The 15,690-nt window shown below is 39.8% G+C and overlaps 1 protein-coding gene across 1 annotated transcript in view; it reads right to left on the reverse strand.

Moving 5' to 3' along the window:
• The window catches only part of luzp2 (leucine zipper protein 2), a 120,519-nt gene extending 105,817 nt beyond the window's left edge, over positions 1-14,702 (reverse strand). Inside the window, exon 1 of the mRNA XM_026378658.1 lies at positions 14,495-14,702. Coding sequence (XP_026234443.1) covers positions 14,495-14,556 — 62 coding nt within the window. The 5' untranslated portion in view covers positions 14,557-14,702. The remainder of the gene's footprint in view (positions 1-14,494) is intronic.
• Positions 14,703-15,690: the final 988 nt, after the last annotated feature.

Genomic DNA, 15,690 nt, shown 5'->3' on the forward strand with positions numbered 1-15,690 from the left:
CCAATCTTGCACACTGTGTCTCACTGTTGAGACCTGGTTGCTTTCCATTCATCTTAACTTACAGTGGTATTTTCAGTCTACTGTAAAAACCTGTATTTTCAAAGCTTAACATTCCCCATCCTAACTTCACTTGTGCATACTTTGTATTAATTCAGCTGTACACGTAGGCACAGTACCAAGCACATAAACAGACTATTAAAAGAGCTCTGCCTTCCCCCTCCTCTTTCTTTGTCCAACCAATGAGCACAAAGCAGGAGAAATGAAATTAATACCCTTAAAAGCTTTGTATATAAAGGTGTTTTGTGGCAACGACAGCTCAACAATTCCCAAGAGCATGAGATCCCAGTTAATCCAGATAAGTTAGAAGTAATGTTTTATTATTAGTCCTATCCATTTAAGTAATGGGATTCTGCTTGCTATGCAACCAAGCACTATATTCAGAAGACCATGTTGTCAACTTAGGTTGGGAGGTGCTGGATTAATGTAAGTTGTGTAACATACTGTATTATACAAGCTTTGAGAGACTCACAGAAAGAACAGTGAAGGATATAGGGCACCCCAGTTTACTGCTGAGAAACTGCTAAACACCCCTGAGGGAAACTATTTTTGATGAAAACAGACTGCAGAGTTTACTATTTTTTACTATTTTGAATTGTTTCACAGCTGTTTCCTTCAGTAATTATTTAAATGTATGGCCACCTAGTCTTCTATCTATGAAGTACATCGAAATGTAGTGGGAGGTTTTAAAGGACTGGTCCTTTAAGAATCTCCTCAAGTTCAAGGACACACAGGCATAGTGAGAGCTGCTCCTACTGAGCTGCAGTCAATGCCTACAGCAGGTGACACTGCAGACCCTTTGTCTGAATTGAGGATGATAAGTAGAAGATTGACAAGGTCGCTTTCAACAGCGACAATTTCTAACTCCCACAGGTGACCATTGTTCACATCTTTTTATACCTGTCAGGTTTCCAGCTTAGCTCCATTCCCTGACACCGTGCATCAGATTTCACATTTAGCCTATATTTCTCCATAATTTCAAACGGTTTTATTGCTATTGTAGTATTTAAAAAGGGGTTAACCTGCTGGAACCACAACTTAATCATGTATACACTACCGTGTAATGTGTGACATCCAGCTGTGAAAGGTCTTATTTTGTCCAGATAGATTCAATTTAGTATCCTACAAAAGATAAATCTAAATAATAAAAATTTAAACCAAACATACAAGAAGCCGGAACCTGCCCTTTTATCAGTTTTCCTTGACATTTTACTTGAACAAATAAGTGTGCTCATTTAATACTGTGGTGATCAATTAAATGTTCCAGCCCTAATTGTATAATCAAGTTACTGATTAACCTTAGAGCTGTTTTTATACTAGCTTAAAGGACAACAGGCCATATCCTTGGCTCTTCTTGGCTATAAACAGACATGTGAGCCATTTTCCTTTACACAAATGGAAAGGTGAAGTTTTGTTACAGTATTTAACATTGTCTTTAATTTCTGAAGTATATATTGTATTTTTATAGAAACCACACACTAGGCACCTAGAATGCAGTTTCCAAGAGACTAATTACAATGAGAGTTCTTTGTATAGTATAATACACACTGGCTATTGAAATAAGAAGATGTCGGTTACTTTAATTCAAAGCAGTCATTGAATTATCTTCCTACATAGACTAATAGTCAAATAATGCAGTTTTCAAGATTTAAGTTTCAAAGAACTTTATTAATCCCTGAGGGACATTGGAGTTACCTTGGACACAGCTGTCCTGTAAATTACTTTGTGTATTTCCAATTAAATGTGCTGTCAAGATAAAAACAGATCAAAAGGTATCTAATTTTTTTACTGCACTCAGTCTGAGAGCTACACTACAATAAAACCATGTATTTCAGGTACGCACATCAATAAAAAAAAGTGTTGGTGCAATGTTTTGATGTTGTTTTTGTGTTCCTGGCAGGATTTGTGCAGATGAAGACATGGACATGTTTTAATGGATTTAGCGCAGAGAGTTTCCATTTGCCTGTTTTTAACAGTATCCAGGAAGTAGGTAATCCCAAAACCCCACATTCATCCTCCAGGGACTTCCATAAAGCTCATTAAATCAGTGTTAATCCAAACACCTGTCATCAAATGCTAATTTACTAAACACGCCAGGGAAGCTGTTTGGTATAACTTATTTAACTTCAGAGGCGAGTTTTGTGAATGCAACTCCAGATGCTTAATGCAGTTACAAGCAGGAATGCCCTCTGAATAACAATGTCAAGCTTAAAAATTCTGATCTTTACTAAATGTCCCCAATAACCTCCACAGTCCCCCAGCTCAATCTGTGTTTATACATTTAAGGGCCCCAGTGTAGCTGTGCGCCCATTAGACAGATTATAAGATTAGAGACACATTAGAATGCGTCTCAAATCCCACCAGCCAAGTTAAGATAGTAAGCAACGCATGAAAAAGCACTGAGAACACATGATCTGTGTGAAAGCATGCTAGTAAATCTCTGCCTGTACACACACCTTGTCGTAGTGACAAATGTCAGGTAGCATGTTGATGCAAAGTTCTTCTATATGTCATCTAATTGTGGCTGCTGGTATGTGCGTATTATGCTTGTGTAAGTGCGGGGACGGTGTAGTTTACATCATGTTGTGAACCTGTACGTCTAATATGAATGCATAATTCTGTGGGACCAGCCTTTTTATAAACTACAGCTCTCTCCCTTTTCTGTTCTGGTGTGCGGGAGCTTCAGAGCTCCTGGTGCTTTGCAGCCAAATTGACATTCACTGGAGTGTGCCCCCCTCCTGTCATTTTGTCAACACCATCACTGTGTGGAGCTCAGCCAAGCAAGACATCTGACAGACAGGCAAATGGGAGTGGTGGACTTCAGCAACATAACACCCCCTTGCTGCCCTCTCTGTGCCCAGTGGTGAGGTTCAATGCGCGCGCGCACACACACAAAAGAAGAAAAGTCACATTTTGTAACCTGGACTTCCTCTTTGCTCTCTGATAGTTTGCAGTTATCTTGGGTACAGACATAGGAAAAAAAAAATCAGAGACAGACATGGATTGATCAGAGAGATGCAATCACCAAGAGGGTGAACTGCATGAGTGGGTTTCCATTTGTTGCCCAATAGTAAATCTGACACTAAAAATTGATTGGCAAGTGACAATACCCCCTTAATCCTGGAAGCATCATCCAAAAAGAGAAGAGTTTCAGGGACAGAAATTAGGACTAGCTGTGCTGTGGGATTCTTCAGTTTTGATTTCTGCAATGCCAGGCTCACAAAAGATGACATTTTCCAAATAAGTTTGTTGGAGACTTGTCAACCTGTTAGGAAAAGGGCACGTCTTATGTGCCATGAATGCACAACAAAATACAATTTATACAAAGACAAGAAAATATAGCTTTAATTTAAACCTAACGTTATTTTCATAGTGGCCACAAATCCTTTCAAATTGTGGCTCCTTTGACCGAAGCCTGTGAATTAATGGCATCTCTGACACTTCACATTTCCCCAAGACACCATTTTTCTTTTGCAGTGAATAAGCAGGAGTCTCAAAAGTGCCATCAAACGCTGAGGTCTGCCAGCATAAAATCCTCAATCAAAATATAAAACAAAAACATTTATAAGATAAACTGCCACCATGGGCACTACTGAATGGCTTCCCTGTGTTAAATGCAGCGTGTCACTGCTGAAATCCTCCCCTTCTACATGCACACCGAACAACACACTTATCAGTCAGGTGTCATGGCAAAACACTGGAAAAACAGGGCGATAGAGGACTCAAATGGAACTAGCACTTGTCAGCCAAGATGGATCCTGACACCAGAATATGCTCAGGAAATGATTAGATAAAAATAACAGAATTTGCCCAGGCGTCGTCGAGGAGGTGTGCTGGCGGCTGATAAAGGATTCAGATTTATGTAGCCTTCACCAAAAGAAGCAGATATTATGTTTCTTGAAAAACGGTACATGGGAGCTTGGCTGTGATGTACAGTATACCCAACAGAGAGCACAGAACAAATATGGTGGGGTTAATAAAAGACAGGAAATGAAAAACAGCACCGGTTTGGCAGCTCAATGTGATATCTTTGGAAATCAATTTCAGCTCTTGAACATAAGTTTGTTTGTCCCTGAATATTGACAGTACATCTGTCAGTGTTTCTCTGACATGCACATTTACTAACATACAGTATATGAGTCGCTGATTTGTATATTAGAGGAAAACGCTTAGTAATCAAGTGGGCAACTCACATCAAAGATGTTCTGTTGAATTACACTCAAGACCACTGACAGCTATGGAGTAAATTCTGGCAGATCAGACACTCATCCAATCCCTGCTCTCAACACTGATCAGACCTCAATTACTCAACGACATGGTACCTACATGAAGGCTTACACTTACTCCTCTGAGCTGCACCAAATTAATTTCAAATTTGCTTCAGCCTCAACTGCAAAAACCTATTAGAGACAACTGTCCCAAAAGAGTTTCGAATGGCCCGCAACAGTTCAGAAACCAAATTGCATCCAGCACAATAAAATAATGCGAGAGCTGGTGCTGCCTGCTTGAAACAGCCTGCTCAGCAACAATTCCTACAGAAGGGTAGGGACACGGAGCCCCCTGAATGCTGCAAGAAAGCAGATCCCACCCTTCATTATTGTGTTGTGTTCACACAGCAGCCGTAGCCAGTTCAGCTTGTTAGCTGACTTTTCAAATTGTTGTGCTGTTGGGTGACATGTAGAGAAGATGTACACAGCTCGTTTGGAAGTTTGTGATGAGATAACGACTTAACAGGCATTCACAGCACTGGGTTAAGGTTAGAGAAAGAGTGTGGGCGGAGTTAGTAGAGATGAACAAATGAACAAACGACTTCATGTCACATGTTCTTTTGTCTGCTTACAACTTTGGACATTTTTAATTTTTCATATGGCTTCACAATTGAACCCTCGCAGGCTAATTGTAATTCGGAAGCTATATCATTAAACCAACGTTAACCTTTACTCCACAGAATTGGCTGGTTATTGCTATTTACCAAACAAGTGTGATGGATGTTTTTCAGGGATGGAAATTTGATCTGAATGAATGAAAGGCATCATTCAAACGCTGCAGTGGCTTTTTAAAATGTAGATAAATGAGAATGCATTTAAATGTAAATGGAGCAAATTAACTTAATAATGAAAGAACAGCAATTAATGACAGCTTTTTCAAAACACAGCGGTCTCATCAGACGGCATAGAGCTCAGACAAGTGTGGTGACACAATAAATAAATTGATAAAAAGGAAAAACTGAACGCTTTTTTTTTTTACAATCTACGCCTTTGTGTAGACCTGTATTATTTATGATCCTCTTCTTCTGTTCATGCCAAAACCAATATCTCCACATTTCCTGATCCCTCTAATATTTTGTAAGTTATGCCTCTAAGCACTTTGGTTCATTCCATACTGAGCCAATAATGGGCTATTAAACAGGAGAAAAGAATTAAATTGGGGAATGGATATGTTGCTGGTGGCAGCTTAATGATTAGAGAAGTGGTCTATGACTGAGAGACCAATCCCAAGCAAGGCTGGGAAAATCAGATGGGGCAAGGTGAACATGCAACACCCTCTTCTATGCTTTGATACCCAACTACAGTCTCGAGCGAGCACTAAACCAACTGCTTCAGTGGAACAGTTGTTCTCAAGTGAGAAACATTTATACATTTACATTTAGTTATTTGGCAGACGCTTTTATCCAAAGCAACTTACAATGGTACAAGGTACAATGCAAAGGCAGGGCAAGCGTAAGGAGGTCTTGCCTAAGGACCCCTAGTGGAGGTAGGCCACAGCTGCCATTTCAGTCCTGGTCTTCCCCACTGCAAGGCAGCGATGTTAGCACCACACTATCCAGCAGCCTGAAAGACGGCAACTTTATGTATGAGAAACACACTGCTGCTGAAAATGACTATGTCTTCTTGGCAACACTTCTCTTGACAAATAAAGGTGTAAAAACAACAACCATAGCAACTGGGAAGCAGGAAATTAAGAAAATGATTTAAATACGATTTACCATCTCCCCCATCCTGAATGACATCTGTGGATGAGATTTAAAGCCAGTGCGATGTACAGTAGCTACATTAGTGAAATCAAGAAAAGGCAGAGAAGTCGTCTTATCAAATATCTGTTCATTGGTACTATAGGAACATGTGTTTGAAAAGAAGTTCACCAAGCTTCCCTCACATGAAATGCTACTGTAGTGTGTTTCTGCCATGAAGACGCAACAAGAATCATTTTGTACTATTCGATTGACAAAACAAAACAGTTAATGGCATCATGAAGGACTTCGGGGAAATGTAAAGGGCGTATCCTATTATTTCCCAACAATTAAGAGATTGAGTTATTGCGAATCAGCTGATTCATCACTAATGAAAATAATCACTTGTTGCAGCCCTATTTGTAATCAGCTAATTAGAGTAGGCATAGAAAACAATGAGCCCCTTTCTGTAGAATACACAAAGCTTAATTTACCTCATTCAGGTTTCAGCATACAATTAAAAGAAAAAAGGCAACAAAAGACTTTTATAATACTTTTTATACTTTGAATCACCTTTTACTTTAATTACAAGTCTGTGGATACTTACTCTCTCTACTCTACTAACTTTGACCTAGATTTAGCAATGTTAGCAATCCCACTCCAACTCAGTCAAATTAAATAATGACTGCTAGTGGACTGCAATCTCCAGGTCTCTGCAAGGACATTCACCTTTTTCTCCTTCAACCACTCTATGGTCAATTTGCTTGTGTGCTTTGGGTCATTGTCATGTTGAAAGGTGACAGGGGCAGCAGGTTTTTGCTCAAGAATGTGATAGCACTTTGCCCCATCCATTTTCTCTTCTATCCCTTTCATATAGATGTTGCAACCTGCATTGAGTAAATCAAGCTTTTGTGTGTTTTCATTTCATGCTGTAAAACAACAAACTGTGTTTAGAAAGGGAGCGATTCTCTTCGATGCCCACTGTATGTAGTTCAGTTCATTGTGTGAACTGAGATATTAGGAGCACAAAGCCTGAAAAAGTAAAAAAAAAAGGCTTTTTAAAAATCTGATTGGAACAACAAAGACATCAGCTTCCAGATAAAATAAATAATAATAAATAAACAATACTACATACGGCACATATGCAAATACTTGAGGCATTCTCCTTTATTTTCAAAGCTGTTCGTCAACAGTCCAGTGAAAAGGGCATTATGTGTGGCGCCATTGTGGCGAGGGATGGTGCTGTTGTTCATTCTGGTTACACATGTTGCACTTCACTGCAACAAAAAGCCAAGCCTTCCACTAATGACTCATCACAGAAAGAACACAAGCGTTGTGTTTACAGGGACCGAGCAATTAAGTGTCTGCCAATTACAGCAGCGACTGTGAGAACAGAGCACTAATAACTGCACTGACAGCCCAAAATGAGTGGAATCAAGAGCTGGTTGATAAAGCAATAAAGATTCACATGAAAACCTCAGCCACCTTAGAGCTGGTTCAGCCTACATTTTTACAACGCTTATCAAAGCCATAAATATAGGCAAACTCTATGCACTTAGGCTGATAACACACAATTTAGAGGTAGCAAAGCACCTCAAATCATGATGCTCCCTCCATTGTGCTCCACATTGGGATGTTGGTATGCAGTGCCCTTTTCACAGCATACACACATTTACTATAAAAAGTGTTTACCCCTTTGGAAGCTTCTGCTTTTTTTTTCTTTGTCTCACGGTTGGTTAAATGTAGATTACTCGAGTGCTGTGAATGTTTTTCAAGTAGTATAATTACACCTTTATCTGATCTGGAAGGTCCAGTTACTAGTCCAGAACTGGTATACTGGCCAAAAACTGCCTAATGAAGACAAAACACCACTCAAAAAGGTTATTAAAAAGCACATGACATTTCTAAATCACTGGATGACCCTTGGAGCAATTACAGCAACCATTAAGAAAAGGAAGGATTACAAGTGTAAATCTTTCGACAGCAGGCCGCCCTAAAAAACTGAGCGACTGAGCAAGTAGGGAGGCCTGAGGGAGGCCACCAGACCACCTGTGACCCCCCTGAAGGTGTTTCAAGTTTGCATCAGTGAAATATGTGATGTGATGTTTGTTTTGTAGAGGAGCAGCTTCCTCACCGGTTTCCCGCCATGGACACTGTGCTCCCAGCAACACTGGACCATAATTTACATATGGAGGACTCATAAACAGAGATGTGAACTAGCTCCAGTGAATCTTGTTAGCTGCTGTGACCACAGACTCTAAACTAAAGATAGCAACTATCTCAGCAGCTTATTTATCAGGGTCTTGACAGGTCTCACTCAAAACCACAGGCTCTCTAGATGTCAGTTATGACCATCTAACTCATGGTGGTGTAAACAGCAGCTATCCTGTGGAAGGAATCAGATGGCACTGTTGTAAACTGCACCCAGCACAGTAGCAGCAGTGTGAGCATACAGAATATCTCCTCAGTCCAATGTAAACAATATAATGGACTATTGAGAACTATCCCAGCTGTCAAATATCACCATTCCTGTATAAACTACTACAGCAAATGTAGTGCAGAAGGGTTAAAGGACCCATAATGAATACTTTATTCATTAAGATAATACTGAGGAGTCCTGTTTAAAACTACTTTGTCTATCTTTCTCTTCGTATAATTATTCTTCTTTGTATAATTATTGCTACTACTACACAGCTTTAGATAATTTGCATTTGCAATTCATCTGAAGTGCATTCATCTGTCACTGTTAAATGCAGTAATGCATCAATCTTAGCACTAAACATATTTGTTACTTGAGGGGCATGATCACCCTGTTTTTTAATATTGAGTTAATGTCGGATCACGTTCAGATCAATGAATAAGTCTGCCACCATTAAACTTAAAATTTAATCCTTCATCAACACTTTTAATTATTTAAATACCAAGAACCCCCCTTTTCTTGCACAACGAGTGAATACCAGTCTGGTAATGCCTGTAAGTTTGTGATTATTCCCTCATTTATATCATCCCAAACATCCTTGTTTCTACATCAAGCCAATATTCCGTTTCTGGTATGCCGCATTAGCGGGTGATGCCATTCAATGATAAAACTTTGTGTTCCAGGAAGTGTGATAACAAGTAATCTATGACACGCACTTTCACTATTTGAAGAATAAACACTGCTGCCGTTTCAGATGTCTTCTGAGAGCAACAGCACACTACCTGAAATGTGGCCTTGAATATAAAACATCTGGCTACTCTTCACCCCACACTGATTGTGGTCCTTTTAATTACTTTCTCATTTGTAGGAGCCACCCAAGGTTTTGTTTATTGTAGCCCACTTCATTACTGTCATGTGGCCACAGTGGTTGCCATGGTATGAGCATTACGCCATGTTCTTTGAATTTCAATTATCGTTCACGGTCTGATTTGTACTGGAGACATTACCAGGCTGCACAAATGTCATTCTCTCTCATTTTGAGGACTCAGACAAACCCCTGAAAGTCATATCTGCAATCATGTCTCTACTATACATGTCATTTGATAGCAGCAAACACAAAGTGCAAATGAGAAATAACACAAACTGTTTATTCAAGCAATTTGCACAGGCCCAACTCAGACGATGCTTTCCCACAGTCATTAAACATGCCCACCCTGTACGGTGTGCCATCACTCCAGTCAGACACTTCCAACCGAACTGCTGCTCTGCAAAACGCGTTTACACAAAGATGTCAGGGTTGAGACATGTCAGGTTTCTATTGTGACTTTCAGTCCAAATAAAGCACCAGTTCATTTAGATAATATAGTGCTCTCACTAAGTATAAACAAGATGAATGGCAACGCAGACAATCCCCACTTAAAGAAAGAAAATTTGAGCGAGCTCTGCCTTCCACACTTACTTAGGTAAGCTTTATTTGTTTAAAACAGCTGCTCTTTCATCACCCATGTGCCAAACAAATGCCTAGGGAAAAGAGGCGGCGGAGGATTGTTTCCACTTAGTCATTATCCCTGCTAACCATTTGAAGTCCATCAAAGTACAGATTGACATTATCATCTCCCCTTGGTCAATCGTTAAGTCTAATTCCACATCTGTTCCACACTTGACCTCTACTCACTTCTCACTTTCCCAGCGTGTCAGAAGATGTTTGTGAACAACTTGGCTCTCTATGCTTCATGTTTCATTCATGCGTTTTAAATTGCAAAAATAAAATTCAGACTGCGAGTGCTCATTCAACGAGATATCATGTGGAGTTTCTCTCCGCCGCTGTACATCTTGATTGGATTTATTTATCGTCACTTGGAAGAAACTATTGATTGGATGTAAATGATGATTTGTGGAATGCTTTCAGCTCAGCGCACGTGACGGATTTAGACAAAGACGGCATCTGCTGCTGTGATGCATGAATCCAAGGATGAACACCTTTCAGCTAAACAATCCACTGAGAGAAAACAGCAGCACAATGAGCTGTTGCTCTCTCCTGGAAAACAGTATGTGTGAAAAGACAATGTACAAATACTGAGTAGTTTCCTGCAAACACTGAGTCGATCAATTTAATGTAAATGGTGACATAAAATGAGTCCTGAACGGATATAAGAGCCACAGTGAACGATATCCTGTAGCCTTAATTAGAAAAGCACCAGCATCAATTGCTACACCTCATAAACAGTCTTTCTTTTAATATCCAAAGAGAAAAGAGAGAAACTCCATTTCATTTACAATAATACAATACCACGTGCAGATGTTAAGTTACAAGCCAACATGGCTATGTGCCTGCACTCCATGTATAATCCAAGGCTCTCTGTAGTCCTTTTAATTGCCGTCCAAAACACTCATAAATATTTGATGTTGTGGAGATCCCACCAGATAGCACCGTTTCCAAGAAGAGCCTGCTAAGGTACGAGACATCAAAGACAATGTCAAGAAAATGTGTCAAAAATGTTTCAGGAAATTCTCTGAAAGGGAATATTTCAAAGTGTAAAAAGGTGGAGCCATTTGATCTGCAAAAAGGAGAAGAAACAAGTCAAATGCAGAGGAGCAGTCTTACTGTAGTACCCTCCCCACCCTGATCCAGGCGTGGACAGTCATATCTCATGGGAGTGTCAATGTCAGTGTCAAGTACCAATTGATTTCTGCAGTGACACATAGCCCTGTACCACCATTATGTGGCCTGAGTAACCCACTCAATTCATTAACATCAAATCCTTCTTAATCACGCTCTCATATGAGCACAGACTGCCACCAACACAGTTCACCATTATAGAAATTCTACAGATACGAAGAAATGATATTCTACGGTGTTTCAAACTGTTAATTCTTGTAAAATTTGTCCTTTTTTTTTTAGAATGTATCTGTATTTTAACATTCATGGCGAAACTCGGTAAAGCCGCAACGTATCTTTCAGGTTTCAGGCTATAGAACGGAATTAAGTGTTGACCAAGGGTCTGACATAATGAATTCATATATCAAAATTGAAATGGTTCCTATTTCTTTCATTCTCAATCTTGAAGGCAGCTCTATCAGGTCACACAATGCAGGTAGCAGTTAACCTATGAAAGGGGTTCTCTCACACACCAATGAAGTGATGATAGTGAATCAAGCAAAGCGAGGCAGAGCAATATGTAGAGTAGACAGCTCAAGTCACTATTCATTTGGCTCCTGCAGATATACCTCACCGTCAGTCCATTCAACATAACACTATTACAACAAAAAAATGAGCATGTCACAAATGATAAGCCTTTGCATGTGTGGGGGGCCACCACAACAAAAACATGACAATACTTGAAACCCAACCAACTCGAAGATTTTGAATTAGACCTAGACTAAAGACCTACCTAGTCAAATTTATAGCATTTTATATTATTCCTTGGCTTTGCTGGTGGCTTTTATGAGGAAAGAGATGCTTTTAAAAACAAACTCAAAAAAAGGAAAAGAAAAAAACAAATCACTCTAGCGTGGCGCTGGCTAATTATCACAAACTATTAAAATCACGGCGGTGCGATGATTAGCACTGTCACCGCACAGCAAGTCGATTCTGGGTTTGAACCTGGAGCCTTACTGTTTAGACTTTGCATGTTCTCCCTATGCCTGCATGGCTCAGGGTTAGGGTTTCCTCTAGGTACCTCAGTTGCCCCCTACTTTTCATAAGCATGCAGTGTAGGTTACCTGTCTAGATTTCCTGTAGGTGTTAATGTGAGTGCAAACTGTTGTCTGCCTTTGTGTGCCAGCCCTGTGATAGACTGACAGTCTTTCCAGGATGTTCTCTGTCAGCTAGGATTTGCCCCGGCTGCCCACAGCACTGCAAGAACGTTTAGCTAATGGATGGATGCCTTTTCAAAATCACAGCTCATTCTATATATTTGACTGGGATAACAGCAGACAAAAACATGTCATGCCATTTGCAGGAGGAGTGGACAATGACTGAGCGGACGGGTGTTATGGATTAACCAATGTCCCTGTTCAGTGCTGACCTTTAATTGAATCATCCATGGGTAGTGATGACAAATCATTACAAACAGAAAAATAACCTTTAGCTGAAGCCTTATTGCTGCCATTTTCATTAAGATTTAAATATATAATATGCCCATCTGAACTAGCCTATCCATTTAGCCATCAAACCACTTTTCCTATGTCTCACATGGTCATCTGTCTTGTACATATGGTCGTATCAGCATGTGACCACCACGTCTGCTAATGGTAAATAAAGTGTCAAAGTTAATTGTAGATATAAATGATTTACCACTGATTTCTGCATTTCCTTTGCTTTCTCTTCAGGTCACACGGTGCCAACTAAGAAAATAAGCTTTAATTAAGCTTAATTTCCCCCAAACTGTGTTATTTTTTCCCAGTTACAGCATTAAAAGATTAGCTAGTTGCAACTTATGTTTCCTGTGGGCAAAGCAGGCTGATGTGTCACTGCAGATCTGGTGAGGACTCAGCCCATGTTTAATTTTATTTCCTGTTTTTATTTTATTTATTTATTTATGTTTTAAATAAATCCCCCCCCCCCCCCCCGTACGCTTTTAACAAACACTGCCTTCTGAGGACATTTCTCTTTTCTGCTGGGTTCATAAACAAACTACAGTATCTAATAAAACACTGATTATATCTATGTGTTCTGGTAATTACTTTCCATGACAATCCCCCTCAGGAATTTGCATACAATCTGTGATGACCTGTTAAATTACCACTGTGATGCCTCCTTCACCAGTTAACACCCAAGAGATCACCTCAAAGAGTGGCGATGGTACACACAATTTCAAATACTCCATGAAAGACTAACTGTATTTTCACAAACCAAACCTAAAGACAATAATGAAACAAATCTATCCGATGACAAAATAGGACTGAATGTTTATAAAGCTTTTTTATTTAACGTGGGCATTAAATTTGTAGGTGTGTTAAAGGGTGTGAGCATTTAATTTGCTGACTACTAAATGCTAGAGGTTACTACATCAATACAGCCCCTAGTTATATGACTCATACATCTTCAGTGTACCTCTCTGGTAATGACAAATATGCTTAATGTAGATAATAACCTTGACTATTTTCACAACAGATCTCTATCTACCGTGACCACTAGTTAGACTGGAAATAACTCACACAGTGTGTTTGGTATCTTGCCACATGTGTAACGTATAGATTTATCTATTTGGTTAATATCAACAACACACTGAGCTCCGAGCCATTATTTTCCCTGTGCACGGATTCCTCAGCAACCGCATTCAACCCATCCACTAAGTAATGATGAAAACAGTATCAAAAATGTTTTGGGCACTGAGGAGAAAAAGGAAAGGCAAGTTTTATAATGCATGCCTTCCTGCGTGTGATGTCTCCATGGTATAGTCAAAGCCCTGAATTTCCTCTCACGGCTCTCATTAAAGCAGTGGTGTCAGGCACTGGCAGAGAAGGATGATTTTATCAATGATTTAATTAATCATCAAAAATCCCCCGTCCACACATTTCTCTCTTATTCATTCTTCGTACCCATCTCTCTTCTTCCAGCTTCTTCTAAAACCTTTATCGCACACACACACACACACACACACACACACAGGCAGGAATAGGAGCACACGCATACACCTGCTCTTTTTCAAGACACTGCAACACAAGTAGCCTTGTCTTTTCTCTCAGTTCCCCTGACTTCAACTTGCTCCCTCCCTGACCAGCAGGCAGCAAAAGTCCCAAAAAGCAATGTCACCACTATTCTAGAGGCATCGCATTCAGCGGATTACCACCACAAAAGGACAACTGTCTCTCAGCCTGCCCAGAACTGAGAAAGATAATAGCCTAGTTCAACAGATAAGCTCTTCTTCCCTCCTTTTAAGTCTTTCAATCTCCAACATGCTCACAGAGAGCCTCTGTCAAGGGTGAATTAAGGCTTCAGTATTTGTCAGGACCTTTAGATTAGTAATCTAAAATTGCCCATTGTATGATTTGAACCCTTTTGTTTCAGAGTCTCTAGCAGGGTGAAACTACCAAACAACCCTCTCCTCTTCTTTATCTCTTACCTGGTGTTGAGGCTCAAAGCTGGACAGAGAAGCAGTAAGCAAATAGCTTGGATGAATTTCATAGCTGTCTCACACTCCCGTTCCTTCTCCCTTCTCAGATGCTTTTTGCCTTTCCCCCGTGTCTCTCTCACCGCTCTCTAGCTCTCCCTCTGGCTGCCTGGGATTTTTAGCGCACTCTCTCACACACACACACACACTCCCCCAGACACACAAGCAGCGAGGCAGACAGATGCAACACAGTGGCTCGGCGAGAGGGAGGATCTCTGGCTTTAAATAACACAGGGACACGGACCGACTTGCTAATGGAAAGGAGCGGGTGGGGCTGAAATCAAGAGAGGGAGATGTGGGAGTGATATGATGTCAGCACCCATACAGCTTCAGCTATTGGTGAGAGGCATTCTTACCACTGTTTGGTGCTGGTTGTTCCTCCAACAATGAACCTCTCCATTCATTTCATTCTGCCCGTTTACTACTAGCAGTTTTACAGGTGCAGAGAAGGCAAAAAGTAGAGCAAGAAGAACGTGACCCAGGAAATAACAATAAATAAATAAAACAAAGGGTTTCACAGTTCAATTTTAAATGAAAATCTGGACAATGTATATATTGTAGTTTGAAATAACAAACTGTGAAGTAATTTTATTCTTTACTCGATTAATATCCAAATAAATAACCTGTCTTTTCATGAAATTAAATTTTAACATACATTTAATAATTTATTTATGTATGTGTGATGTGTAATGTGAATATAATAAATACTGAAATAAATATTGTAACTAATATTTATTATAACAAAAACTCTCATTTTAGACTCAAATGTTTCCATTAGACACTGCTGCATTACCACTGCACTGATAACATTGTGCACAATAGACCCAATGCGCCCACATACCGTGGTATGGGCTACATGGTTTCCATGGTATGGCAAAATGTTGTAGTCATTATGCATCACTACAGAAGACTCCTAAAAAAGAAGTGTTTATCAGCACATGATGTTAAGTCATCTTACTTTATCGTTGGTACAATGCGGCGCAGGTCTTTTCTCGTATTATCATAGCATTTGTTTAAACTAAGAAAAATCCAGTGATGTAGACGAAACACACCTGGACTAGAATAGAAAAACAGACATTTGCAGTAATGAAATAATCTCACCCCTGGCCTCACTAGACCTGTGAAGTGCTTTGAAATTCATAGTTAAC

Source organism: Anabas testudineus, chromosome 3 (genome assembly GCF_900324465.2).
Source record: "Anabas testudineus chromosome 3, fAnaTes1.2, whole genome shotgun sequence".
Classification (NCBI taxonomy): Eukaryota; Metazoa; Chordata; class Actinopteri; order Anabantiformes; family Anabantidae; genus Anabas; species Anabas testudineus.